Source organism: Caretta caretta, chromosome 28 (genome assembly GCF_965140235.1).
Source record: "Caretta caretta isolate rCarCar2 chromosome 28, rCarCar1.hap1, whole genome shotgun sequence".
Classification (NCBI taxonomy): domain Eukaryota; kingdom Metazoa; phylum Chordata; order Testudines; family Cheloniidae; genus Caretta; species Caretta caretta.
The window spans coordinates 997,685-1,022,381 of NC_134233.1; the positions used below are offsets into that span (position 1 = coordinate 997,685).

The following is a 24,697-nucleotide window of genomic DNA, read 5'->3' on the forward strand; positions in this document are numbered from 1 at the left end:
GAGGGGCTCTTGTGGGTGCATGTGAGAGGCTGATGGCTGCCAGGGATGCATGGGATAGGGCCAGGTGGGTGGGGCTGGTGACAGAGTCTGTGGGGGAGGTTCTGGGGCGCAGCTGTGGGGCACCAAGGCGGGACCACGGTGCTGTGGAGTGTGTGGGCGGGGCCCTCTGTGGGGGCCATGGGGCGGGGCCGAGGTGCTGGGGGCGGGACTGTGTAGCTGTGGCCGGGGCTGTGTAGCTGTGGGGGCGGGGCCGAGGTGCTGGGGACTGGGCCATGGGGCGGGGGCGGGGCCAAGGTGCTGGGGGGCGGGGCTGGGGCCAGGTGGCCGGGGGGCGGGGCCCAGGCGCTGGGGGCGGGGTCCAGGTGCTGGGGGCCGGGGGGGGGCCGAGGCGCTGGGGGCGGGGTCCAGGTGCTTGGGGGCGGGGCCGAGGTGCCGGGGGCGGGGCCCAGACGCTGGGGGCGGGGTCCAGGTGCTGGGGGCCGGGGGCGGGGCCGAGGCGCTGGGGGCAGGGTCCAGGTGCTGGGGGCCGGGGGCGGGGCAGAGGCACTGGGGGCGGGGCCCAGGCACTGGGGGCGGGGCCCAGGCGCTGGGGGCCGGGGGGCGGGGCCGAGGTGCTGGGGGTAGGGCCCAGGCGCTGGGGGCCGGGGGCGGGGCCCAGGCGCTGGGGGCCAGGGGGCGGGGCCGAGGTGCTGGGGGCGGGACTGTGTAGCTGTGGCCAGGCCTGTGTAGCTGTGGGGGCGGAGCCGAGGTGCTGGGGACTGGGCCATGGGGCGGGGCCAAGGTGCTGGGGGGCGGGGCTGGGGCCAGGTGGCCGGGGGGCGGGGCCCAGGCACTGGGGGCGGGGTCCAGGTGCTGGGGGCCGGGGGGGGCCGAGGCGCTGGGGGCGGGGTCCAGGTGCTTGGGGGCGGGGCCGAGGTGCCGGGGGCGGGGCCCAGACGCTGGGGGCGGGGTCCAGGTGCTGGGGGCCGGGGGCAGGGCCGAGGCGCTGGGGGCAGGGTCCAGGTGCTGGGGGCCGGGGGCGGGGCAGAGGCACTGGGGGCGGGGCCCAGGCGCTGGGGGCCGGGGGGTGGGGCCCAGGCGCTGGGGGCCGGGGGGCGGGGCTGAGGTGCTGGGGGTAGGGCCCAGGCGCTGGGGGCCGGGGGCGGGGCCCAGGCGCTGGGGGCCAGGGGGCGGGGCTGAGGTGCTGGGGGCGGGGCCGAGGCGCAGGGGCCGGGGGGCGGGGCCGAGGTGCTGGGGGCGGGACTGTGTAGCTGTGGCCAGGCCTGTGTAGCTGTGGGGGCGGAGCCGAGGTGCTGGGGACTGGGCCATGGGGCGGGAGCGGGGCCAAGGTGCTGGGGGGCGGGGCTGGGGCCAGGTGGCCGAGGTGCTGGGGGGCGGGGCCCAGGCGCTGGGGGCGGGGCCCAGGCGCTGGGGGCGGGGCCCAGGTGCTGGGGGCCGGGGGGGTGGGGCTGAGGTGCTGGGGGCAGGGTCCAGGTGCTGGGGGCCGGGGCGGGGCCCAGGCGCTGGGGGGTGGGCCCAGGCGCTGGGGGTGGGGTCCAGGCGCTGGGGGCCGGGGGGCGGGGCCCAGGCGCTGGGGGCCGGGGGCGGGGCCGAGGCGCTGGGGGCCGGGGGGTGGGGCCGAGGCGCTGGGGCGGAGTCCAGGGGCCGGGGGCGGGGCTGAGGCGCGGGGGGCGGGGTCCAGGCGCTGAGGGCTGGGGGGCGGGGCCGAGGTCAAGGCGCTGGGGGGCGGGGCGGGGCCCAGGCGCTGGGGGCCGTGTGGCGGGGCCCAGGCGCTGGGGGCGGGGCCGAGGCACCGGGGGCAGAGTGCAGGGGCCGGGGGCGGGGCTGAGGTGCTGGGGGCGGAGTCCAGGGGCCGGGGGCGGGGCTGAGGCACTGGGGGTGGGGTCCATGTGCTGGGGGCCGGGGGGCGGGGCCCAGGCGCTGGGGGCGGGGCCGAGGCACCGGGGGCGGAGTGCAGGGGCCGGGGGCGGGGCTGAGGCACTGGGGGCGGGGCCCAGGCGCTGGGGGCGGGGCCGAGGCACCGGGGGCGGAGTGCAGGGGGCGGGGCTGAGGCGCTGGGGGCCGGGGGGCGGGGCTGAGGTGCTGGGGGCGGGGCCGAGGCGCAGGGGCCGGGGGGCGGGGCCCAGGTGCTGGGGGCGGGGCCGAGGCACCGGGGGCGGAGTGCAGGGGCCGGGGGCGGGGCTGAGGCGCTGGGGGCGGAGTGCAGGGGCCGGGGGCGGGGCTGAGGCACTGGGGGCGGGGCCCAGGGGCCGGGGGCGGGGCTGAGGTGCTGGGGGCGGGGCCCAGGCGCTGGGGGCGGGGCCGAGGCACCGGGGGCAGAGTGCAGGGGCCGGGGGCGGGGCTGAGGTGCTGGGGGCGGAGTCCAGGGGCCGGGGGCGGGGCTGAGGCGCTGGGGGCGGGGTCCATGTGCTGGGGGCCGGGGGGCGGGGCCCAGGCGCTGGGGGCGGGGCCGAGGCACCGGGGGCGGAGTGCAGGGGCCGGGGGCGGGGCTGAGGTGCTGGGGGCGGAGTCCAGGGGCCGGGGGCGGGGCTGAGGCGCTGGGGGCGGGGTCCATGTGCTGGGGGCCGGGGGCGGGGCCCAGGCGCTGGGGGGTGGGGCGGGGCCCAGGCTCTGGGGGCGGGGCCGAGGCACTGGGGGCAGAGTGCAGGGGCCGGGGGCGGGGCTGAGGTGCTGGGGGCGGAGTCCAGGGGCCGGGGGCGGGGCTGAGGTGCTGGGGGCGGGGCCGAGGCGCAGGGGCCGGGGGGCGGGGCCCAGGCGCTGGGGGCGGGGCCGAGGCACCAGGGGCGGAGTGCAGGGGCCGGGGGCGGGGCTGAGGCGCTGGGGGCGGGGTCCATGTGCTGGGGGCTGGGGGCGGGGCTGAGGCGCTGGGGGCGGGGCCGAGGCACCGGGGGCGGAGTGCAGGGGCCGGGGGCGGGGCTGAGGCGCTGGGGGCGGGGTCCATGTGCTGGGGGGCGGGGCTGAGGCGCTGGGGGCGGGGCCGAGGCACCGGGGGCGGAGTGCAGGGGCCGGGGGCGGGGCTGAGGCGCAGGGGGCGGGGCCCAGGCGCTGGGGGCGGGTCCGAGGCACCGGGGGCGGAGTGCAGGGGCCGGGGCGGGGCTGAGGCGCAGGGGGCGGGGCCCAGGCGCTGGGGGCGGGGCCGAGGCACCGGGGGCGGAGTGCAGGGGCCGGGGGCGGGGCTGAGGCGCTGGGGGCGGGGCCGAGGCACCGGGGGCGGAGTGCAGGGGGCGGGGCTGAGGCGCTGGGGGCGGGGCCCAGGCGCCGGGGGCGGGGCCCTGACGCCCCCGCCCCGCCCCCAGCTCCATCATGAACGTGCCGGGCGAGTCGACGCTGCGGCGGGAGTTCCTGCGGCTGCAGCAGGAGAACAAGAGCCACTCGGAGGCGGCGCTGAAGCAGCAGCAGCAGCTGGCGGCCCAGCACCGCGGCTCCGAGGCCCACATCAAGCAGCTGCTGCACGAGCGTCAGCGTCGCATCGAGGAGCAGAAGGAGGAGCGCCGGCGCGTGGAGGAGGTGAGCGCGCCCGGACGCCGGGCTCCCACCTCCCCGGGCCCAGCCACTGCCCTGCGAGGGGAGGGGCTCCAGTCCGAGCGCGGGAGCTGGGAGCCGGGACTCCCGGGTCCTCTCCCCGGCTCCGGGAGGGGTCAGAGCAGGGGGGCCGGGAACCAGGACTCCCGGGTCCTCTCCCTGGATCCAGGAGGGGACAGAGCAGGGGGGCTGGAAACCAGGATTCCCGAGTTCTCTCCCCGGCTCCGGGAAGGGAGTGGGCACCAGTGGGTCAGAGCAGGGGGCTGGGAGCCAGGACTCCCGGGTTCTCTCCCCGGCTCCGGGAGGGGTCAGAGCAGGGGGGCTGGGAGCCAGGACTCCCGGGTTCTCTCCCCGGCTCCGGGAGGGGTCAGAGCAGGGGGGCTGGGAGCCAGGACTCCCGGGTCCTCTCCCCGGCTCCGGGAGGGGTCAAAACAGGGGGGCCGGGAACCAGGACTCCTGGGTTCTCTCCCTGGATCCAGGAGGGGACAGAGCAGGGGGGCTGGAAACCAGGATTCCCGAGTTCTCTCCCCGGCTCCGGGAAGGGAGTGGGCACCAGTGGGTCAGAGCAGGGGGCTGGGAGCCAGGACTCCTGGGTTCTCTCCCTGGATCCGGGTGGGGTCAGAGCAGGGGGCAGGGAGCCAGGACTCCTGGGTTCTCTCCCCGGCTCCGGGAGGGGTCAGAGCAGGGGGCGGGGAGCCAGGACTCCTGGGTTCTCTCCCCGGCTCCGGGAGGGGTCAGAGCAGGGGGCGGGGAGCCAGGTCCCACCTGCCCCGCTGGCTCCTCCCTCCACAGCAGCAGCGGCGGGAGCGGGCGCAGCGGAAGCTGCAGGAGAAGGAGCAGCAGCGGCGGCTGGAGGACATGCAGGTGCTGCGGCGGGAGGAGGAGCGCAGGCAGGCGGAGCGCGAGCAGGTACCGCCCGCACCCCCCGGCCTTGCTCAGCCCAGCTCCCCCCGATGGGGGTTGGGGGGCGGGGTCAGGGGGCTGCGGCCCTGGGGACTCCCTGCAGCCGCTGCTGCTCCCTGGGGAGATCAGCACCCCAGGGACTCCAGCTGCCTGTCACCCCACGTTCCCCTCGTCCGAGCCAGGCGAGGCCTCAGCGAGGGACCTAGCAGGAGACGGAGGCTTTAGCAGGGGAGTGGGGGCTGGTGGGTTAGAGCAGGGGGGCTGGCAGCCAGGACTCCTGGGTTCTCTTTCTGGCTCTGGGAGGGGGTTGGGGGCTGGTGGGTTAGAGCAGGGGGGCTGGGAGCCGGGACTCCTGGGTTCTCTCCCCGGCTCTGGGAGGGGAGCGGGGCTGGTGGGTTAGAGCAGGGGGGCTGGCAGCCAGGACTCCTGGGTTCTCTTTCTGACTCTGGGAGGGGAGTGGGGGCTGGTGGGTTGGAGCAGGGGGGCTGGGAGCCAGGACTCCTGGGTTCTCTTTCTGGCTCTGGGAGGGGAGCGGGGCTGGTGGGTTAGAGCAGGGGGGCCTGGCAGCCGGGACTCCTGGGTTCTCTCCCCGGCTCTGGGAGGGGAGCGGGGCTGGTGGGTTAGAGCAGGGGGGCCTGGCAGCCGGGACTCCTGGGTTCTCTCCCCGGCTCTGGGAGGGGAGCGGGGCTGGTGGGTTAGAGCAGGGGGGCTGGGAGCCGGGACTCCTGGGTTCTCTCCCCGGCTCTGGGAGGGGAGTGGGGGCTGGTGGGTTAGAGCAGGGGGGCCTGGCAGCCGGGACTCCTGGGTTCTCTCCCCGGCTCTGGGAGGGGAGCGGGGCTGGTGGGTTAGAGCAGGGGGGCTGGGAGCCGGGACTCCTGGGTTCTCTCCCCGGCTCTGGGAGGGGAGCGGGGCTGGTGGGTTAGAGCAGGGGGGCCTGGCAGCCGGGACTCCTGGGTTCTCTCCCTGGCTCCGGGAGGGGGTTGGGGGCTGGTGGGTTAGAGCAGGGGGGCTGGAAGCCGGGACTCCTGGGTTCTCTTCTATTCCTACTTCTGATCTTGTGAACTTGGAGCCCCTCTCCCTCCCCCTCCCCCCGGGGTCAGTGCACTAGACCGCTTGGCCATGGGTTCAAGTCTGCCCTGGCCCCCAGCTGGCGGGTCTCCCCGGGGGGGTCTGGGCCCCCTCCCCCTCCTCTTCTCACTCCCTGCGCTGTGACCTGTCTCTGTCTGTCTGTCCGTCCCTCTCCAGGAGTATATCAGGCACAAGTTAGAGGAGGAGCAGAGGCAGCTGGAAATCCTCCAGCAGCAGCTACTGCAGGAACAGGCCCTGCTTCTGGTAACCGGGCGGCGCCCCCGGGGGGGGGCGCGCCCCCATCCCTCGCTGCAGCCTCCCTCGGAGCTGGCCCCGCCCCCGCAGCCGCGCTGGGGGGATGCCCCAGTTGGAGCAGCCTGGGGGCTGCTCTGAGCTGCGCTCAGCCATGGCAAATACCCCCAGTGCAGAGTGTGCCGAGGCCGGGTGTTTGGCCAGGGGGCGGGGGCGCTGGGGGGCAGTGTCCAATCCCGCCAGGCTGTGCCACGGGGGGGCAGAGATCCCCCTCATCCCATAGCTGCCCCCATCTGGCGGGGGTGGGGAGAGCTGCTGGGGGCCACCCCAGGGAGGGCAGGGTGTGAGATTGACCCCTACTAACCCTGCATCCTCCCAGGGGGCATCTCCGGGGCGCGCGTGTCAGGCCGCCGGGGCCCCCTCCCCCGCGGGCGCGCGCGCGTGTCGGGCCGCCGGGGCCCCCCCGCCTGCGGGCGCGCGCGCGTGTCGGGATGCCGGGGCCCCCCCGCCTGCGGGCGCGCGCGCGTGTCGGGACGCCGGGGCCCCCTTCCAGCTCCGCGGGCGCGCGGGTGAGGACGCCGGGGCCCCCTTCCAGCTCCGCGGGCGCGCGGGTGAGGACGCCGGGGCCCCCTTCCAGCTCCGCGGGGCGCGCGCGTGGGGACGCCGGGGCCCCCTTCCAGCTCCGCGGGCGCGCGCGTGGGGACGCCGGGGCCCCCTTCCAGCTCCGCGGGCGCGCGGGTGAGGACGCCGGGGCCCCCTTCCAGCTCCGCGGGCGCGCGCGTGGGGACGCCGGGGCCCCCTTCCAGCTCCGCGGGCGCGCGCGTGGGGACGCCGGGGCCCCCTTCCAGCTCCGCGGGCGCGCGCGTGGGGACGCCGGGGCCCCCTTCCAGCTCCGCGGGGCGCGCGCGCGTGGGGATGCCGGGGCCCCCTTCCAGCTCCGCGGGCGCGCGCGTGGGGACGCCGGGGCCCCCCCGCCTGCGGGCGCGCGCGCGCGTGTCGGGACGCCGGGGCCCCCTTCCAGCTCCGCGGGCGCGCGGGTGAGGACGCCGGGGCCCCCTTCCAGCTCCGCGGGCGCGCGGGTGGGGGCGCCGGGGCCCCCTTCCAGCTCCACGGGCGCGCGCGTGGGGGACGCCGGGGCCCCCTTCCAGCTCCGCGGCGCGCGCGCGTGGGGACGCCGGGGCCCCCTTCCAGCTCCGCGGGCGCGCGTGGGGACGCCGGGGCCCCCTTCCAGCTCCGCGGGCGCGCGGGTGGGGGCGCCGGGGCCCCCTTCCAGCTCCGCGGGCGTGCGGGTGGGGGCGCCGGGGCCCCCTTCCAGCTCCGCGGGCGCGCGCGGTGGGGGCGCCGGGGCCCCCTTCCAGCTCCACGGGCGCGCGCGTGGGGACGCCGGGGCCCCCTTCCAGCTCCGCGGGCGCGCGCGTGGGGACGCCGGGGCCCCCTTCCAGCTCCGCGGGCGCGCGTGGGGACGCCGGGGCCCCCTTCCAGCTCCGCGGGGCGCGCGGGTGGGGGCGCCGGGGCCCCCTTCCAGCTCCGCGGGCGTGCGAGCCGGCCCGGCGCCCCTGACCCTGCCGCCCCCCAGGAGTACAAGCGGAAGCAGCTGGAGGAGCAGCGGCAGTCGGAGCGCCTCCAGCGGCAGCTGCAGCAGGAGCATGCCTACCTGAAGTCCCTGCAGCAGCAGCAGCAGCTCCAGAAGGCGCCGCAGGGGGCGCCGGCGAGCGAGAAGAAGCCCCTCTACCACTACAGCCGCAGCGCCCACGCCGCCGACAAGCCCGCCTGGGCCCGGGAGGTGCGGGGGGGCGGGGGGACCCGGACACAGGCTAGGAAGCAGCTGGGCCTGTGCCAGACCCTGCCAGGGCGGCGAGACCCAGAGCCAGCCAGTCGTGGGTACAGACGGGGCGGGGGCTGGTGGGTGAGAGCGGGGAGGGCTGGGAGCCAGGACTCCGGGGTTCCCTGCCTGGCTGTGGGAGGGGAGTGGGGCCTGGTGGGTGAGAGCGGGGAGGGCTGGGAGCCAGGACTCCGGGGTTCCCTGCCTGGCTGTGGGAGCGGGGAGGGGGCTAGCGGTTAGAGCGGCAGGGCTGGGAGCCAGGACTCCGGGGTTCCCTGCCTGGCTGTGGGAGGGGAGTGGAGGCTAGTGGTTAGAGCGGGGAGGGCTGGGAGCCAGGACTCCGGGGTTCCCTGCCCGGCTGTGGGAGGGGAGTGGAGGCTAGTGGTTAGAGCGGCAGGGCTGGGAGCCAGGACTCCGGGGTTCCCTGCCCGGCTGTGGGAGGGGAGTGGAGGCTAGTGGTTAGAGCGGGGAGGGCTGGGAGCCAGGACTCCGGGGTTCCCTGCCTGGCTGTGGGAGGGGAGTGGAGGCTAGTGGTTAGAGCGGGCAGGGCTGGGAGCCAGGACTCCGGGGTTCCCTGCCTGGCTGTGGGAGGGGAGTGGAGGCTAGTGGTTAGAGCGGGGAGGGCTGGGAGCCAGGACTCCGGGGTTCCCTGCCCGGCTGTAGGAGGGGAGTGGAGGCTAGTGGTTAGAGTGGGCAGGGCTGGGAGCCAGGACTCCGGGGTTCCCTGCCTGGCTGTGGGAGGGGAGTGGAGGCTAGTGGTTAGAGCGGCAGGGCTGGGAGCCAGGACTCCGGGGTTCCCTGCCATGTGCTCCCCCCGCAGGTGGAGGAGCGGTCGCGGCTGAACAAGCAGAACTCGCCGGCGGCGCAGGCCAAGCTGGGCGGCACCGCGTCCGACCCGGCCCTGCAGACGCACTCGGAGCCCGTGTCCCTGGGCTCCAGCCCCGCGGCCCAGACCCCGCCCATGCAGCGCCCCGTCGAGCCGCAGGAGGGGCAGCACAAGGTAGGGCATGGGGGGGCCTGTCCGTGGGAGCCGGTCCCTCCCCTCGGAGCCGGGCTCTGGGCTTCGGTCCCTGCGGGTGGGTTTCTAGGTGCCGTGGGCTGCCCCCGGGGCCCGGCGGTGACGGCTGCCCTCCCCACAGAGCCACCTCGCGCACCGGGTGCCGCTGAAGCCCTACGCCGCACCGGTGCCGCGCTCCCAGTCCCTGCAGGAGCAGCCCACCAAGAACGTGGCGGCCTTCCCCGTGCAGGGCCCCACTGCGCCCACGCCGGCCCGCGCCGCCATGGCCCGCCAGAACTCGGACCCCACCTCGGAGACGCCCGGCCCCGCCGCCCCGCGGGGGCCCTGGGGCCGCACCGAGCCCGAGGCCCCGCCCAAGGTAAGGGGCGCCCAGAGGCTGGGGTGAGGGGCAGGCCTGGATTGCAGGGGAGGGGAGGCGGGATTCCTGGGGCCGATGCCCCCTCACCGCTCTGCTCCCTCCCCCCGCCAGGTGCCCCAGCGAACGTCGTCCATCGCCACCACGCTCAACGCCAGCGGGGCCGGGGGCAGCTCCCGGCAGGGCCACGCCGTCAGAGCCAGGTAAGGCCGCCGCCCTCCCAGGCCCCCCGTCGCCCGGCCGCCTCGGGCCCCGAGCCCGTCCGTCCCCCCGTCGCCCGGCCCCCCTGCCCCCTCGGGCCCCGAGCCCGGCCCCCCATCCCTCGGGCCCCGAACCTGGCCCCCCATCACCCTGGGCCCGGCCCCCTGCCCCCTCGGGCCCTGAGCCCGGCCCCCCATCCCTCGGGCCCCGAGCCTGGCCCCCCATCACCCTGGGCCCGGCCCCCTGCCCCCTCGGGCCCTGAGCCCGGCCCCCCATCCCTCGGGCCCCGAGCCTGGCCCCCCATCACCCTGGGCCCGGCCCCCCTGCCCCCTCGGGCCCCGAGCCTGGCCCCCCCGTCACCCTGCCCCCTCGGGCCCCGAGCCCGGTCCCCCCCCCGTCACCCTGCCCCCTCGGGCCCCGAGCCTGGCCCCCCATCACCCTGGGCCCGGCCCCCCATCCCCTGCCCCATTGGGCCCCGAGCCTGGCCCCCCCCCAGTCATGCTGCCCCCTTGGGCCCTGTCACGGAGTCCCTGGGCGATGCTCTGGAACGGCTCCCCATGAAGTCAGTCAGGACTCTGGGGCAGTCGCCTTTCTGTGAGCAGCCTGTCTGCAGGACACACAGCTCACACAGCTTCCACCTTCCTGGGTCTGACCTCGGAGCATTCAGCCTCCTCTGCCCCTCCCTGCGCTTCCCCCAGTGAGTCCACCCAGGCGGGGTCCTCGGGAAGCCAGAGGGTCCTGCCCCCCAACTCCGCAGTCAGACGGGACTCTCAGCCAGCCAGTAACACAGAAGGTTTATTAGACGACAGGGACATGGTCTAACACAGAGCTTCAGCTGGGTCCATTTTGGGGGGCAGTGAGCCAGACAACCCCGTCTGCCCTTCACTCCATGTCCCAGCCAGCCCCCAACTGAAACTCCCCCCAGCCCCCCCTGCTCTGGGCTTTGTCCCTTTCCCGGGCCAGGTGGTCACCGGATTCCTTTGTTCTCCAACCCTTTAGCTCTCACCTTGCAGGGGGGAAGGGCCCAGGCCATCAGTTGCCAGGAAACAGGGTGTCGGCCATTCTCTGTGTCCAGACTCCTGCACACACCTGCCCTCTAGGGCTCTGCAATGATCATACACCCTTACCCCACCACCTAGATACTTAAGAACTGCCTAGGGGAAACTGAGGCACCCCCACACTATTCAGAGGAAACATTAAGAACAGTCCCACTTCGTCACAGGCCCCAAGCCCCAAGCCCTGTGCCCCATCACGCTGACCCCCTCAGGCCCTGACCGGCCACTCGGGCTCCGAGCCCAGCCCTCACAGTCTCCCTGACCCCTATATCGCTTTGGCCCCAAGCCCGGTCCCCCTCTCACCCTGCCGTCCATATCACTCGGGCCTGGCCCTGCCAGGGCCCCAGTCCTCTTAATGCCTTGGAGCCCATGCCCAGCGCACTCAGGTACCTAGTCCAATTCCCCCATCCCTTGGGGTCCCCCCAGTACCCCACCATCCCCCTCTTCCCTCAGGCTTCTCCTTGACAGACTCGAGTGGCCAGGACACCTGGGTTCTATTCCCGACTCTGCCAGTGACCTTCTGGTCACCTTCAGCAAGTCACGCTGCCGGCTCTGCCTCAGTTTCCCCTCCCATCTCTTGTCAGTTCATTCGGGAGCTGTGGGGGGCAGGGACTCCTAGATGTGCCTCCCAGGGCAGCTGCTCCTACTTCGGCTGGTCCTAGTGGCTGGAGCCAAGGTGCAGCCACCTCTGGGGCGGGGCGGCTGGTGACCCAGGGACCCCTCACCCCCCGCTGAGATGGAGCCACCTCTGGGGCAGGGCGGCTGGTGACCCGGGGACCCCTCACCCCCTGCTGAGATGCAGCCACCTCTGGGGCGGGGCGGCTAGTGACCCAGGGACCCCTCACCCCCCGCTGAGATGCAGCCATCTCTGGGGCGGGGCGGCTGGTGACCCGGGGACCCCTCGCCCCCCGCTGAGATGCAGCCACCTCTGGGGCGGGGCGGCTGGTGACCCGGGGACCCCTCGCCCCCCGCTGAGATGCGGCCACCTCTGGGGCGGGGCGGCTGGTGACCCGGGGACCCCTCGCCCCCCGCTGAGATGCGGCCACCTCTGGGGCGGGGCGGCTGGTGACCCGGGGACCCCTCGCCCCCCGCTGAGATGCAGCCACCTCTGGGGCAGGGCGGCTGGTGACCCGGGGACCCCCTGCCTCCAGCTGCCCTCCAGGCACCAGTGACCCTCATCTCCGCTCCACAGACCCCGTAGCAAGTCCGCCTGGCACATCCACATGCACAGCCGGCTGGAGAGGGTACTGCCCGAGGACCCCCCGGCACCGCTGCCCCCTCCCCAGCCGCCCAGGGGGGGGCCACGCCGGGCCCCGGCCCCCATGCCGAGCACCAGTAGGTAATGGAGCGTGGCCGGCGGTGGTGATGCTGCTTGGGACACGGTGCTGCTCCGGTGGTGACGGGCCGGCTCCGGCCGGGACGCGGGGTGGGGGGTGCGGGCTCCACCTGACGCTTCCTGCTCTGCCTTCCCATCATGCCGTGCAGCAACCCGGACCTGCGGCGCAGCGACCCCGGCTGGGAGCGAGCCGACAGCCTGCTGCAGGCGGGCAGCGCCAACCTGCCCCAAGCCGGCTCCCTGGAGCGCAACCGCATAGGGGGTAGGAACCGGCCGGGGGGCGCCAGGGGGTGTGGGGCAAGACGTGGGGCACAGGGGGTGGGGGTAGGGGCATGGGGGCGCCAGGGGGTGGGGGGCAAGATGTGGGGGCACAGGGGGTGGGGGTAGGGGCTTGGGGGCACCAGGGGATGTGGGCAAGACATGGGAGCACAGGGGGTGGGGGTAGGGGCGTGGGGGCACCAAGGGGTGTGGGGCAGGGCTTGGGCGGGTGGGGGGTCTGTTCCCGAAATGTCATGCCCCCCCATCCCTGCAATCCCAGCCCCACAGGGCCCCTCTCCCCCATCCCCTGCTGCCCCCCAGATCTGACCCTCTCTCCCCCACCCCAGCTGCATCCAAGAGGGAGAGCTCCCCCATCCTGCCCCTGGTGAGCAAGCCCAAGGCGGAGGATCACCGCTCGCGCCCCGGCCGGCCCGCGGTGAGTGTCGGGGTGGGGGGAGGCATGGGGGGTGGATGTGGGGCGCCCTGTGGGACAGTGTTTGGGGCGGTCGCCCGTTGGTAGAGCTGGAACCATGGGCGTGCCGACGGTTCTGGGGGGCTGCAGGGCCCTGGGCATTGGAATTGGGGTGGCCAGGCCATCCGGGAGGAGGATTTCAATCCTGTGACCTGGGGAGAGAACCCAGGAGTCCTGGCTCCCAGCCCCCACTCCCCTCCCGGAGCCAGGGAGAGAACCCAGGCGTCCTGGCTCCCGGCCGCTGGCTGCGTGGTGTGTGTGAGGTGGGGATGCCGGGGGGTCTCGCTCTCACGCGTTAACGTCTGCGCCCTTCTTCCCTCTGCTCCCCCCGCGCCACTACAGAGCTATAAACGTGCCATCGGCGAGGTTAGTGCGTCCGTGTGTCTGGGCCCGGCCCGGCCTGTCCTGTCTGCTGCTCTGTGCTTCGCCCCTCAGCGCCGGGAGAGAACCCAGGCGTCCTGGCTCCCAGCCCCCACTGCCCTCCCAGCGCGGGGGAGAGAACCCAGGAGTCCTGGCCCCCAGCCCCCACTGCCCTCCCAGAGCCGGGGAGAGAACCCAGGAGTCCTGGCCCCCAGCCCCCACTGCCCTCCCAGAGCCGGGGAGAGAACCCAGGAGTCCTGGCTCCCAACCCCCACTGCCCTCCCAGCGCCGGGGAGAGAACCCAGGAGTCCTGGCTCTCAGCCCCCCCTGCTCTAACTCCCAGGCCTCACTCCCCTCCTGGAGCCGGGAGAGAACCTAGGAGTCCTGGCTCCCAGCCCCCACTGCCCTCCCAGCGCGGGGGAGAGAACCCAGGAGTCCTGGCTCCCAACCCCCACTGCCCTCCCAGCGCCGGGGAGAGAACCCAGGAGTCCTGGCTCCCAGCCCCCACTGCCCTCCCAGAGTCGGGAGAGAACCCAGGAGTCCTGGCCCCCAGCCCCTCCTGCTCTAACTCCCAGGCCTCACTCCGCTCCCGGAGCCAGGAGAGAACCCAGGAGTCCTGGCTCCCAAACACCCTGCTCTAACCTCCCAGCCCCCACTGCCCTCCCAGAGCCGGGGAGAGAACCCAGGCGTCCTGGCTTTCAAACCCCCATCCCCCATTCCTTCCCCTGGCGTTTGGGGGGCCATGCCCCGGTTCAGGAGCTCCCCACCCTGCTGGCTGCTTGTGTGCGGTGTGGCTGTTAGCCAGGTGTGGGGAGCGTGGCACTAACCCCCCGCCCGGCCCCCCAGAATTTCGTGCTGCTGAAGGAGCGGCCCGAGGAGCCCCCCAAGCCCCCCAAGAAGGCCATGGACTACTCCTCCTCCAGTGACGAGCCGGACAGCAGCGAGGAGGAGGACGACGAGGCCGAGGGGGAGCCCCAGGATGCGGGGGGTGAGCCCAGCGGGACCAGGTAGGGCATGGGGTGCCGGGGAGGTAGGGGATGGGAAGGGGAGCAGTGGGGGGACAATGTAGGGGACGGGAGGTGGGGGGACAGGAAGGGAAGGTGGGGGGCAATGTAGGGGACGGGAGGTGGGGGGACGGGGATGGGAAGGGGAGCAGCGGGGGGACAATGTAGGGGACGGGAGGTGGGGGGACGGGAAGGGGAGCAGTGGGGGGACAGGGGGAACGGGAAGGGAAGGTGGGGGGACGGTGCAGGGGCGGGGGGCCCGGGGGCAGGAGGGATCCGGCCCCTCACCCCCGCCCCCCCCCCAGGCCGAGCGGGGACGGGGACACCGACAGCGTCAGCACCATGGTGGTTCACGAGGTGGAGGAGCCGTCGGGCAGCGGGTCGGAGAGCGGCTCCTACGGCGGGGACGGCACCATGCTGGTGCAGCGGGTGAGCCGTGCCCGGGGGGCAAGGGACGGGGGCCATGCCCGGGGGGCTGGGACGGAGCACTGTGCCCCGGGGGGGATGGGACGGGGGGGCCGTGCCTCAGGGGCTGGGATGGAGTGCTGTGCCCCGGTGGGGATGGGACGGGGGGGCTGTGCCCGGGGGGCTGGGACGGAGCACTGTGCCCCGGGGGGGATGGGACGGGGGGGGCCGTGCCCGGGGGGGATGGGGGGCTGTGCCTCAGGGGCTGGGATGGAGTGCTGTGCCCCGGGGGGGATGGGACGGGGGGTCCGTGCCTGGGGGGGAAGGGGGCTGTGCCCGGGGGGCTGGGACAGAGCACTGTGCCCCGGGGGGGATGGGACGGGGGGGGCCGTGCCCGGGGGGGATGGGGGGGCTGTGCCTCGGGGGCTGGGATGGAGTGCTGTGCCCCGGGGGGGATGGGACGGGGGCCGTGCCCGGGGGGGAAGGGGGCTGTGCCCGGGGGGCTGGGACAGAGCACTGTGCCCCGGGGGGGATGGGACGGGGGGGCCGTGCCCAGAGGGGATGGGGGGGCTGTGCCTCGGGGCCTGGGATGGAGTGCTGTGGCCCGGGGGGGTTGGGATGGGGGCGCTGTGCCCCGGGGTGGCTGGGACGTAGCGCCGTGCCCGGGGGGGATGGGGGGGCCGTGCCCCGGGGGGGAAGGGGGCCGTGCCCTGGGGGCTGGGACGTAGTGCCGTGCCCGGGGGGGATGGGGGGCCGTGCCCGGGGGGGTTGGGGGGGCTGTGCCCCGGGGGCTGGGACGTAGCGCCGTGCCCGGGGGGGATGGGGGGCCGTGCCCGGGGGGGTTGGGGGGGCTGTGCCCCGGGGGCTGGGACGTAGCGCTGTGCCCCGGGGGGGCAGGGACGTAGCGCTGTGCCCGGGGGGGATGGGGGGCCGTGCCCGGGGGGGTTGGGGGGGCTGTGCCCCGGGGGCTGGGACGTAGCGCCGTGCCCGGGGGGGATGGGGGGGCCGTGCCCGGGGGGGTTGGGGGGGCTGTGCCCCGGGGGCTGGGACGTAGCGCCGTGCCTGGGGGGGACGGGGGGGCTGTGCCCCGGGGGCTGGGACGTAGCGCCGTGCCCCGGGGGGGCTGGGACGTAGCGCCGTGCCCGGGGGGGATGGGGGGCCGTGCCCCGGGGGGGAAGGGGGCCGTGCCCTGGGGGCTGGGACGGAGCGCTGTGCCCCGGGGGGGTTGGGAAGGGGGGGCCATGGCCCGGGGGGCTGACCCCAGGGACGGGGATCCCCCCGTGCCCCCCGCTGACCCCCCCGTTCCCCCGCAGACCCCCGAGGAGGAGCGGAGCCTGCTGCACGCCGACAGCAACGGCTACACCAACCTGCCGGACGTGGTCCAGCCCGGCCACTCGCCCACCGAGCCCAAGGGCCAGGGCGGCTCCCCCGCCAAGGACAGCGCCAGCGACGTGAGCCCCCGCGCGGGCTGCTGGGGGAGGGGCAGGTGGGGGAGGGGGAGCTGGAGGGGGGGCCATGTCTCACCTTGTCCTTCCCCCCCCAGTACCAGTCGCGGGGGCTGGTCAAGGCCCCTGGCAAAAGCTCCTTCACCATGTTTGTGGACCTGGGCATCTACCAGACCACGGGCAGCGGGGACACCATCCCCATCACCGGTGAGTGGGCTGCGGGGGGCACTGGGGGGGTGCTGGGCAGCAGGGACACCATCCCCATCACGGGTGAGCGGGCGGCGGGGGGCATTGGGGGGCTGCAGGGGGGTGCCGGGCAGCGGGGACACCATCCCCATCACCGGTGAGCGGGCTGCGGGGGGCACTGGGGGGCTGCAGGGGGGTGCCAGGCAGCGGGGAAACCATCCCCATCACCGGTGAGTGGGCTGCGGGGGGCACTGGGGGGGTGCCGGGCAGCGGGGACACCATCCCCATCACCGGTGAGCGGGCGGCGGGGGGCACTGGGGGGCTGCAGGGGGGTGCCGGGTGGCGGGGGGCACTGGGGGGCTGCAGGGGGGGCGCGGGCTGCGGGCAGAGGGCTCAGCGGCGGGCTGCGGCAAGGCTTGGCGGGGGCAGCCCGGCCGCTGACCCCCCTCTCCCCACAGCGCTGGTGGGGGCGGACCCCAGGCAGCTGGAGCAGCTGCAGCTGGAGGTGCGGAAGGGCTCGGTGGTGAACGTGAACCCCACGAACACGCGGCCCCACAGCGACACCCCCGAGATCCGCAAGTACAAGAAGCGCTTCAACTCGGAGATCCTGTGCGCCGCCCTGTGGGGTGAGCGGGGGGCGGGCGGGGGACCCTGGGGGTCGCCGTGGGGACGGGGTGGAGGGCGTTGCTCTGGGGCCAGCAGGGAGGAGGGGGTGGTCCCAGGGGGCTGAGCAGGGAGGAGGGGGGTGGTCCCAGGGAGGAGGGCTCGCTGTGGGGCGGGCGGGGAGGAGGAGGGCTCGCCGTGGGGCGGGCGGGTCTCACGCTGTCCCCCCCCCGTGCCTAGGGGTGAACCTGCTGGTGGGGACGGAGAACGGGCTGCTGCTGCTGGACCGCAGCGGGCAGGGGAAGGTGTACGGCCTGATCAGCCGCCGGCGCTTCCAGCAGATGGCCGTGCTGGAGGGGCTCAACCTGCTCACCACCATCTCGGGTAGGGTCCCCGGCCCCCCGCGGCACCCCCCGCAGCACCCCCCGCGGCCCCTGTGACCCCCACGGGCCTCCACCTGCTCACCACCATCTCGGGTAGGGTCCCCGGCCCCCCGCGGCACCCCCCGCAGCACCCCCCGCGGCCCCTGTGACCCCCCACGGGCCTCCACCTGCTCACCACCATCTCGGGTAGGGTCCCTGGCCCCCCACGGCGCCCCCCGCGGCCCCTGTGACCCCCACGGGCCTCCACCTGCTCACCACCATCTCGGGTAGGGTTCTCGGCCCCCTACACTGTCCCCCGCAGCCCCTGTGACCCCCATATCCTCCGCGGCCCCTGTGACCCCCACGGGCCTCAACCTGCTGACCACCATCTCGGGTAAGGGCCCCCCGGCGCCCCATGGCCAGCTCTCCCCGGCTCAGCGCCCGTCTCGCCCAGGGAAGAGGAACAAGCTGCGGGTCTATTACCTGTCCTGGCTTCGCAACAAGATCCTGCACAACGACCCCGAGGTGGAGAAGAAGCAGGGCTGGACCACGGTGGGCGACATGGAGGGCTGCGTTCACTACCGCGTGGGTAAGAGCCCCCGCCCCACGGCCACCCCGCTACCGCGTGGGCACGAGACCCCGCCCCCTGCGGCCTGGCCACGCCCCCTCCCTGCCCCTGGCCACCCCACTACCGCGTGGGCACGGGACCACGCACCCTCCCTGCCCCCTTCTTCCTTCACCCTCCCACTTCCCTGGTCCTTCTCGCATCAACACCCGAACTCCGAAGGTGCGAACAGTCGGATGGTTATTGGGGGGATCTTCCAGCGAGCTTCAGCCCAACTTCCTGTCTGCCCCTATTTCCCAAGCCCCACTTCCTTCCTGTCTGCCCCTAATTCAGCGAGTAATGGTCTGAGCTACCCCTTCACGGCAGTCCGTCCGCCCAATCCGAACGTGGGAAGGTGATTCTCTGACCAATCACACCCCACGGCGCTAACGGCTCGCAGCAGACAGCCGCGTAGCGCCCCAGCCCGCCTGCCGCCGGGAAAGTGGGGGGCACGAAGATCAGACGGACGGAAATGAGGGTTCCCTCCGTACGCCGGCCGACGGTGATTTTCATTCTTTGCGTTTCTACCGACGTGATCTTAGAGTCTGCGCCTGTAGGTGCCACCCCCCAGTAGCGCGGGGGTAAGGGAGCCCCCCACGGCACAGCCATACCCCACCCTCCCCCCGCGGCCCGGCCAGACCCCGTTACTGCACGGGTAAGAGATCACCCCCCAGCTCTGCTGGTCTCCTCCCTCCCGAAGCACAGCCCCGCCCCCGCACTGGCCCCCAGATCTCCGCTCCCCCTGCCCCATGGCGCCGCACCCTGGCTGGGGAGTGACCGGGGCCCGGCTCTCTCGGCAGTGAAGTACGAGCGCATCAAGTTCCTGGTGATCGCCCTGAAGAACTCGGTGGAGGTCTACGCCTGGGCCCCCAAACCCTACCACAAGTTCATGGCCTTCAAGGTATCAAGGGGGGCTGGCAGCCAGGACTCCTGGGTTCTCTCCCCGGCGCTGGGAGGGGAGTGTGGGAGCTGGGAGTCAGGACGCCTGGGTTCTCTCCCCGGCTCTGGGAGGGGAGTGGGGGCTGGTGGGTGAGAGCAGGGGGGGCTGGGAGCCAGGACTCCTGGGTTCTCTCCCCGGCTCTGGGAGGGGAGTGGGGGCTGGTGGGTGAGAGCAGGGGGGGCTGGGAGCCAGGACTCCTGGGTTCTCTCCCCGGCTCTGGGAGGGGAGTGGGGGCTGGTGGGTGAGAGCAGGGGGGGCTGGGAGCCAGGACTCCTGGGTTCTCTCCCAGCTCTGGGAGGGGAGTGTGGGAGCTGGGAGTCAGGACGCCTGGGTTCTCTCCCCAGCTTGGGGAGGGCAGTGGGGTGCAGTGGTTAGAGCGGGGGGCTGACCCCGCACACTGACTCCCCACCCCCCCGTTTCAGTCCTTCGCAGACCTGCCGCACCGGCCGCTGCTGGTGGAGTTGACGGTGGAGGAGGGTCAGAGGTTAAAGGTCATCTACGGGTCGTGCGCCGGGTTCCACGCCATTGACGTGGACTCAGGAAACAACTACGACATCTACATCCCCGTGCACGTGAGGGGGCGGGGCGATGGGGGCGGGGCACGGGGGGATGCCCACGCAAGTGGGCGCCGGGGTGGCCTTGGGCGTGCACGCACCCACACAGCACTGGGGGGTCAGGCCATGGGGCGGGTGGGTGCCCTTTGCCCCCTGACCTTTGCCCTGTGCCGGCAGATCCAGACCCACATCACGCCCCACGCCATCATCTTCCTGCCCAACACGGAGGGCATGGAGATGCTGCTCTGCTACGAGGACGAGGGCGTCTACGTCAACACCTACGGGCGCATCATCAAGGACGTGGTGCTGCAGTGGGGGGAGATGCCCACCTCCGTGGGTGAGCCCGGACGCCTGGGTCCTCCCGGGTTCTCTCCCCAGCTCTGGGAGGGGAGTGGGGGCTGGGAGTCAGGACTCCTGGGTTCTCTCCCCAGCTCTGGGAGGGGAGTGGGGGCTGGTGGGTGAGAGCGGGGGGGGGCTGGGAGTCAGGACTTCTGGGTTCTCTCCCCAGCTCTGGGAGGGGAGTGGGGGCTGGTGGGTGAGAGCGGGGGGGACTGGGAGTCAGGACTCCTGGGTTCTCTCCCCAGCTCTGGGAGGGGAGTGGGGGCTGGTGGGTGAGAGCGGGGGGGACTGGGAGTCAGGACTCCTGGGTTCTCTCCCCAGCTCTGGGAGGGGAGCGGGGGCTGGGAGTCAGGACTCCTGGGTTCTCTCCCCAGCTCTGGGAGGGGAGTGGGGGCTGGTGGGTGAGAGCGGGGGGGACTGGGAGTCGGGACTCCTTGGTTCTCTCCCCAGCTCTGGGAGGGGAGTGGGGGCTGGGAGTCAGGACTCCTGGGTTCTCTCCCCAGCTCTGGGAGGGGAGTGGGGGCTGGGAGTCAGGACTCCTGGGTTCTCTCCCCAGCTCTGGGAGGGGAGCGGGGGCTGGGAGTCAGGACTCCTGGATTCTCTCCCTGGCTGTGGGAGAGGAGAGGGACCTGGTGGGTTAGAGCCGGGGGGCTGGGAGCCAGGACTCCTGGGTCCAGTGAGGAAGGGTCCCCCCCTGACTCTCTAACCCCCCCCCCCCCCCAGCGTACATCTGCTCCAACCAGATCATGGGCTGGGGCGAGAAGGCCATCGAGATCCGCTCCGTGGAGACGGGGCACCTGGACGGGGTTTTCATGCACAAGCGGGCCCAGCGCCTCAAGTTCCTGTGCGAGCGCAACGACAAGGTGGGCCCTAGGGGGCGCCGGGCGGCAGGGAGTGGGGCAGGGAGCTCAGCAGGGGGGTCTCCCCAGAGCTAGTTCTGTCCCCAGTGTCCCCGCAGCAAGGGTGTTCGACAGCTGCTGTGCCCCGCCCCGGAGGTGGGCGCGTCCCGGTGCCGGGCGAGGGTTCCCCGGGTCACCCGCCGCCCTGCCCCAGAGGTGGGCGCGTCTCGGTGCCGGGCGAGGGTTCCCCGGGTCACCAGCCGCCCCGCCCCGGAGGTGGCCGCATCTCGGCGCCAGGCGAGGGGTCCCCGGGTCACCCGCCGCCCCGCCCCGGAGGTGGCCGCATCTCGGCGCCGGGCAAGGGGTCCCCGGGTCACCCGCCGCCCCGCCCCAGAGGTGGGCACGTCTCGGTGCCGGGCGAGGGGTCCCCGTGAAACCCGCCGCCCCACCCCAGAGGTGGGCGCATGCCAGACTTACTCCTGCTCTGCTCCCCCTCAGGTTTTCTTCGCCTCCGTCCGCTCCGGGGGCAGCAGCCAGGTTTACTTCATGACACTCAACAGAAACTGTATCATGAACTGGTAAAAGGCCCCGCCCCTGGTGCTGGCTCCGCCCCAGCACTGGCCCCGCCTCTGGAGGGAAGGGGCGGGGCCCCCTCAGACACTGGATCCCTATGCCGGAGACTCCGCCCCCACAGCCAGCGAGGATCAGGACCGACCAATCAGCAGAACTGATGCCTTGATCGCCTTCCCCCCCACCCATGTCTGATGCTGCTTCGGGGGGGCATCTCCATGGTGACAGTGTGTGTCCCCCCCGACTGACAGACTGACTGCCCTCCGCTTCGCTCGCCCGCCCCCTCCTCCGACTCATGGGGACCTGCTTTGTTCATAGCCGGGCCGAAATCTCGGCGCCGGGCGAGGGGTCCCCGGGTCACCCGCCGCCCCGCCCCAGAGGTGGGTGCATCTCGGCACCGGGCAAGGGGTCCCCGGGTCACCCGCCGCCCCGCCCCAGAGGTGGCCGCATCTCGGCGCCGGGCGAGGGGTCCCCGGGTCACCCGCCGCCCCGCCCCGGAGGTGGGCGCATCTCAGTGCCAGGCGAGGGGTCCCAGGCGTGTGTGGGGTGACGGGCAACCCCCCCGATGAAACACAAGGAGGGAGGTGGCCGCAGGCCCAGGCTGGGGGGACCCAGTGCTGTCGCTGTGGGGCGCTGCACCTGCCACGCCCCTGTGGAGGGGACTCAGAGTGGCCGGGGGGCGCAGACCCAGCGCTTTGTGCCAATTTCACTTTGCTTAGAGGGGGGATGGGGCCTTTCCCGCCACCTGGGTCGGAGCCGCGGTGGTGGTAGGGAACCCCCAAAGCAGCCCCCAGACTGCCTTGTGCACCCCCAGAACTCCTCCCCCTGCAGGTCCTGGGCCGGGCAGACGGGGGCGACCCGCCGCAGGCGTCTGGGGGGCGAATGTACCGGGGGACATGGGGGGAGGCGGAATGGCCCCTCCGGGCTCTGTGTATATTTTGCTTTAATTATTTTTATTTTGTAACAATGATTCATTAACAAAGCACTTTAAAGCCCCGACTGCATCTCGTGGGGGGCCGGGAACACCCCCCGGGGCAGATTTGGGGTTATTCTCTAACTGATCCAGGAGAGCTGGTCCTAGGGCAGGGACTGGCTGGCTCAGGGGGGCGGGGAATGGGGCAGGAACCTGTCCCCTCTAGGGGGCACCAGTTCCCTTCCAGCCCCATGGGAGCCGGGCTGCAGCAGCAGTGCAAGGGTTAAACTGGGGGGCACAGAGCCAGCATGCTGATTCTCCTCCCTGCCCCTCTGACGCTGCCTGCAGTTGAGGGGTCCTGCCTGGGGGCCCCCCAAGAGCCATATGGAGTGTGGGGGGGGTTATGGAGTTCATGGGACCCCCCCAGTATTCAGTTTCCTCTGTACGTTGCTTGCATCTATCAAGCCCCCCCCCCATCCCACCCCGCGCCGTGGCCTTGAAATTTCATCTGTTAATAAAAAACCAAATTCTATGACTTTCCCCGCCTGGTCCGGAGTTATTTACCCCGCGGGGGGCGGGCAGCGGGCAGCCCCACCCCCGGGAGGTGCCGGCAGGAGGCGGTTGGCACTGACCAGCAGGAGAGTTGGCGGCAGCCCCTGGCTGTGGCTTGATCCGGTTCGTCTCGGGCAGCTGGGGCAGGGTAGGTGGGGCAGGGCCCGGGGGGAGAGCCAGGGCACACTGAGGAAGTGGAGTTCACGGGGCCAATCCCCACTATCCCAGTGGGTGTTGCAACAATGTCAGGACCCCGAGTAAACTCTCGTCCTCATTCCGAGGGTCCTTATCACCCCCGTGCCGCCTTCCTGTTCTTCTGCCCAAGCGTAGTAACCTCCAGACCAGGCACCCGCAGACTCCGGCCGGTGCCGCAGAGAATTTTGGCAGAACCGTGTCGGTGAGAAGTGGGATTGTTTAAGAAAATCTCAAAAGCCACCAGGAAAGATGCTGAGAAGCCAGCCCGGCAGCAAGAGCAGCGTCGAATGGATGACCATGGCCGAATGTAAACCCGACTGTAGGACACTGATGAGGAAAGCTAAAGGCCAGAGGGAGAACTGGGGGGGTCAGCCGGCGGCGTTAAGAACGCGCGTGGTCACTGTATCGGGGACAAACCGAAGCCTGACAAGGAGCTCACACACATGTCAAGGGAGCGTTCGCGGTGAAGTGGCCGTTAACACCCCACCAGTCATGGCGGGGGCGGGGAACTGCTGTACTGAACCATCCATCCAGCCTGTCTCAGTCCCTGGTTTTGGGTGTCTGGCACAGTGATGAATTTCAGCTCCCCGGTTCCTCTGGATCTGTGACCCTCAGAATATCCCAATGCCCCCCAGCCCCCATAACTGGAGGGGTGGTAACAGGCTACTTCGCCTCAAATGGTCCCTTGAAATGTGTGTTTAGCTGAGTCCCTCTCCCAGCCTGCAGAAGGGCTCGGTGGGGCGCGAAAGCTCGTCTCTCCCACGAATAAAATACATTCCCTCCCCCACCTTGTCTCGCTCAAGGTAGCCACTGGATGACTTGCCACCAAGAGTTTTAAAAGAGCTGGCCGAGCAGCTCACTGAAACATTCGTGTTGATTTTCAGTGACTCTTGGAGCACTGGGCAAGTTCCAGGGGACTGGAAGAAACCCAACGCTGTGCCAGTGTTTAAAAAGGGCAAACGGGCTGACCTGAGTATTTCGAGGCCTGTCAGCCGGACATGGATCGTGGGCAGGATAGTGGAGCAGCTTGATACAGGACTCGATTAATAAAGCAAGGCAGGGTAATTAATGCAAACTGACATGGGATTGTGGCAAACAGAACCTGTCAAGCCATCTGATCTCTTTTTTTTGACGAGAACAGAAGCGGGGGGTGACAGTGTTGACGTAGTAGACGAGGACTCCGGTGAGGCCTTTGGCTCGGCACCGCCGAACGGTTTGATTGGAACAGGGCCCGTGTTAAACGAACTAAAACCTGGTAACTGATCGGTCTCGACCGTACCTGGCAACGCGGAATCGTCATCGAGCAGCTCGCTTTCCGGTGGTGTCCTGGGCTCAGGGACCTGTGAAACATAAGAAACATAAGAACACCCCAATAAAGATTGCAGGTGACCCCAAAATTGTGGGAAATGAGGAAGAGGCCGTGTCCCCGGTTCAGAGCGATGTGGGTCACAGCCCCATACTGTGGTTTGAATGTCAACGTGCACAACAAGGAACGAAGCGCGTCAGCCCTACACAGGGGCCGGGGGAGTCTCTCCGGGGGCGCAGCGGCTCTGAAGCAGATTTGGGGGGCGCGTGGTGGGTAATCAGCGGAACGTGAGCTCCCGGCGCGACGCTGTGAGCAAAGGGGCGAATGCGACCCTGGCCTGCGTCAGCGGGAGTCTCGCGTCGGGCAGAGAGGCGACCCGCCGGGGGGCGAGTACATCGGAGAGGGGTCAGAGAAGAGCCGCGAGAAGGATTCAAAACCCTGCCTTCGAGTGAGAGACTCCAGGAGCTCAATTAGCTGCACGGCGCGGCGGCGAAGGGGTGACTGATCCCGGGCTGTGAGGGCCGGCGCGGGGAGCGAATGTTCACAACGGGCTCCTCAGACTGGCAGAGGCAGCTCCCACCCGGGCCGAGGGTTGGAACCAGGCGAATTCGGGCTGGAAACAAAATGCAAAACGTCTAACGGTGAGGGGGCCCGGTGGGTTAGAGCAGGGGGGGCTGGGAGCCAGGACTCCTGGGTTCTCTCCCTGGCTCTGGGAGGGGAGTGGGGGCTGGTGGGTCAGAGCAGGGGGGGCTGGGAGCCAGGACTCCTGGGTTCTCTCCCCGGCTCTGGGAGGGGAGTGGGGGCTGGTGGGTCAGAGCAGGGGGGACTGGGAGCCAGGACTCCTGGGTTCTCTCCCCGGCTCTGGGAAGGAAGTGGGGGCCCGGTGGGTTAGAGCAGGGGGGGCTGGGAGCCAGGACTCCTGGGTTCTCTCCCCGGCTCTGGGAGGGGAGCGGGGGCTGGTGGGTTAGATCGGGGGGGGGGGGGCTGGGAGCCCGGACTCCTGGGTTCTCTCCCCGGCTCTGGGAGGGGAGCGGGGGCTGGTGGCTCAGGCTCTCTCTCTAACACACTCTCTGGCCTGTCAGCCCCTGGGATGTGGGGGGAACAGGTGCAGCGAGGGGGGGGGTGGGAAAGTGACTCGACACCGGTGGACTGGGGGGGGGAGAGATCCAGTGTCTGTCCCACCCCGGAAGCCGGAATCAACCTCAAAATAACTTGCCCCTTTTCCAGCCGCCGCGGCCGGGAGGGGGACTCGGCCGCG

General features: G+C 72.5%; 1 protein-coding gene and 1 long non-coding RNA gene across 15 annotated transcripts in view; one reads left to right on the forward strand and one right to left on the reverse strand.

The window, feature by feature from the left end:
* MINK1 (misshapen like kinase 1) overlaps positions 1-21,921 on the forward strand; it is a 61,819-nt gene extending 39,898 nt beyond the window's left edge. Inside the window, exons 12-34 of one of the 14 annotated variants that reach the window (XM_075123836.1) lie at positions 3,297-3,507; positions 4,315-4,431; positions 5,671-5,757; positions 7,322-7,528; positions 8,388-8,567; positions 8,707-8,943; positions 9,055-9,143; positions 11,389-11,535; positions 11,682-11,794; positions 12,138-12,226; positions 12,605-12,628; positions 13,469-13,629; positions 13,932-14,055; positions 15,345-15,482; positions 15,575-15,683; positions 16,121-16,288; positions 16,506-16,649; positions 17,082-17,216; positions 18,032-18,132; positions 18,594-18,743; positions 18,903-19,062; positions 19,788-19,927; positions 20,402-21,921. In XM_075123836.1, coding sequence (XP_074979937.1) covers positions 3,297-3,507; positions 4,315-4,431; positions 5,671-5,757; positions 7,322-7,528; positions 8,388-8,567; positions 8,707-8,943; positions 9,055-9,143; positions 11,389-11,535; positions 11,682-11,794; positions 12,138-12,226; positions 12,605-12,628; positions 13,469-13,629; positions 13,932-14,055; positions 15,345-15,482; positions 15,575-15,683; positions 16,121-16,288; positions 16,506-16,649; positions 17,082-17,216; positions 18,032-18,132; positions 18,594-18,743; positions 18,903-19,062; positions 19,788-19,927; positions 20,402-20,485 — 3,115 coding nt within the window. In that variant the 3' untranslated portion in view covers positions 20,486-21,921. Of the gene's footprint in view, positions 1-3,296; positions 3,508-4,314; positions 4,432-5,670; positions 5,758-7,321; positions 7,529-8,387; positions 8,568-8,706; positions 8,944-9,054; positions 9,144-11,388; positions 11,536-11,681; positions 11,795-12,137; positions 12,227-12,604; positions 12,629-13,468; positions 13,630-13,931; positions 14,056-15,344; positions 15,483-15,574; positions 15,684-16,120; positions 16,289-16,505; positions 16,650-17,026; positions 17,217-18,031; positions 18,133-18,593; positions 18,744-18,902; positions 19,063-19,787; positions 19,928-20,401 lie in introns of those variants that run through there. The other 13 variants (XM_075123839.1, XM_075123837.1, XM_075123838.1 and 10 more) reach the window with 13 other exon arrangements.
* On the reverse strand, positions 21,410-23,474 carry LOC142070266 (uncharacterized). The gene is made up of 2 exons (XR_012666242.1): positions 23,413-23,474; positions 21,410-22,473 (listed from the first exon to the last, which is right to left on the reverse strand). It is a non-coding gene; the product is annotated as an uncharacterized LOC142070266 (long non-coding RNA).
* Positions 23,475-24,697: the final 1,223 nt, after the last annotated feature.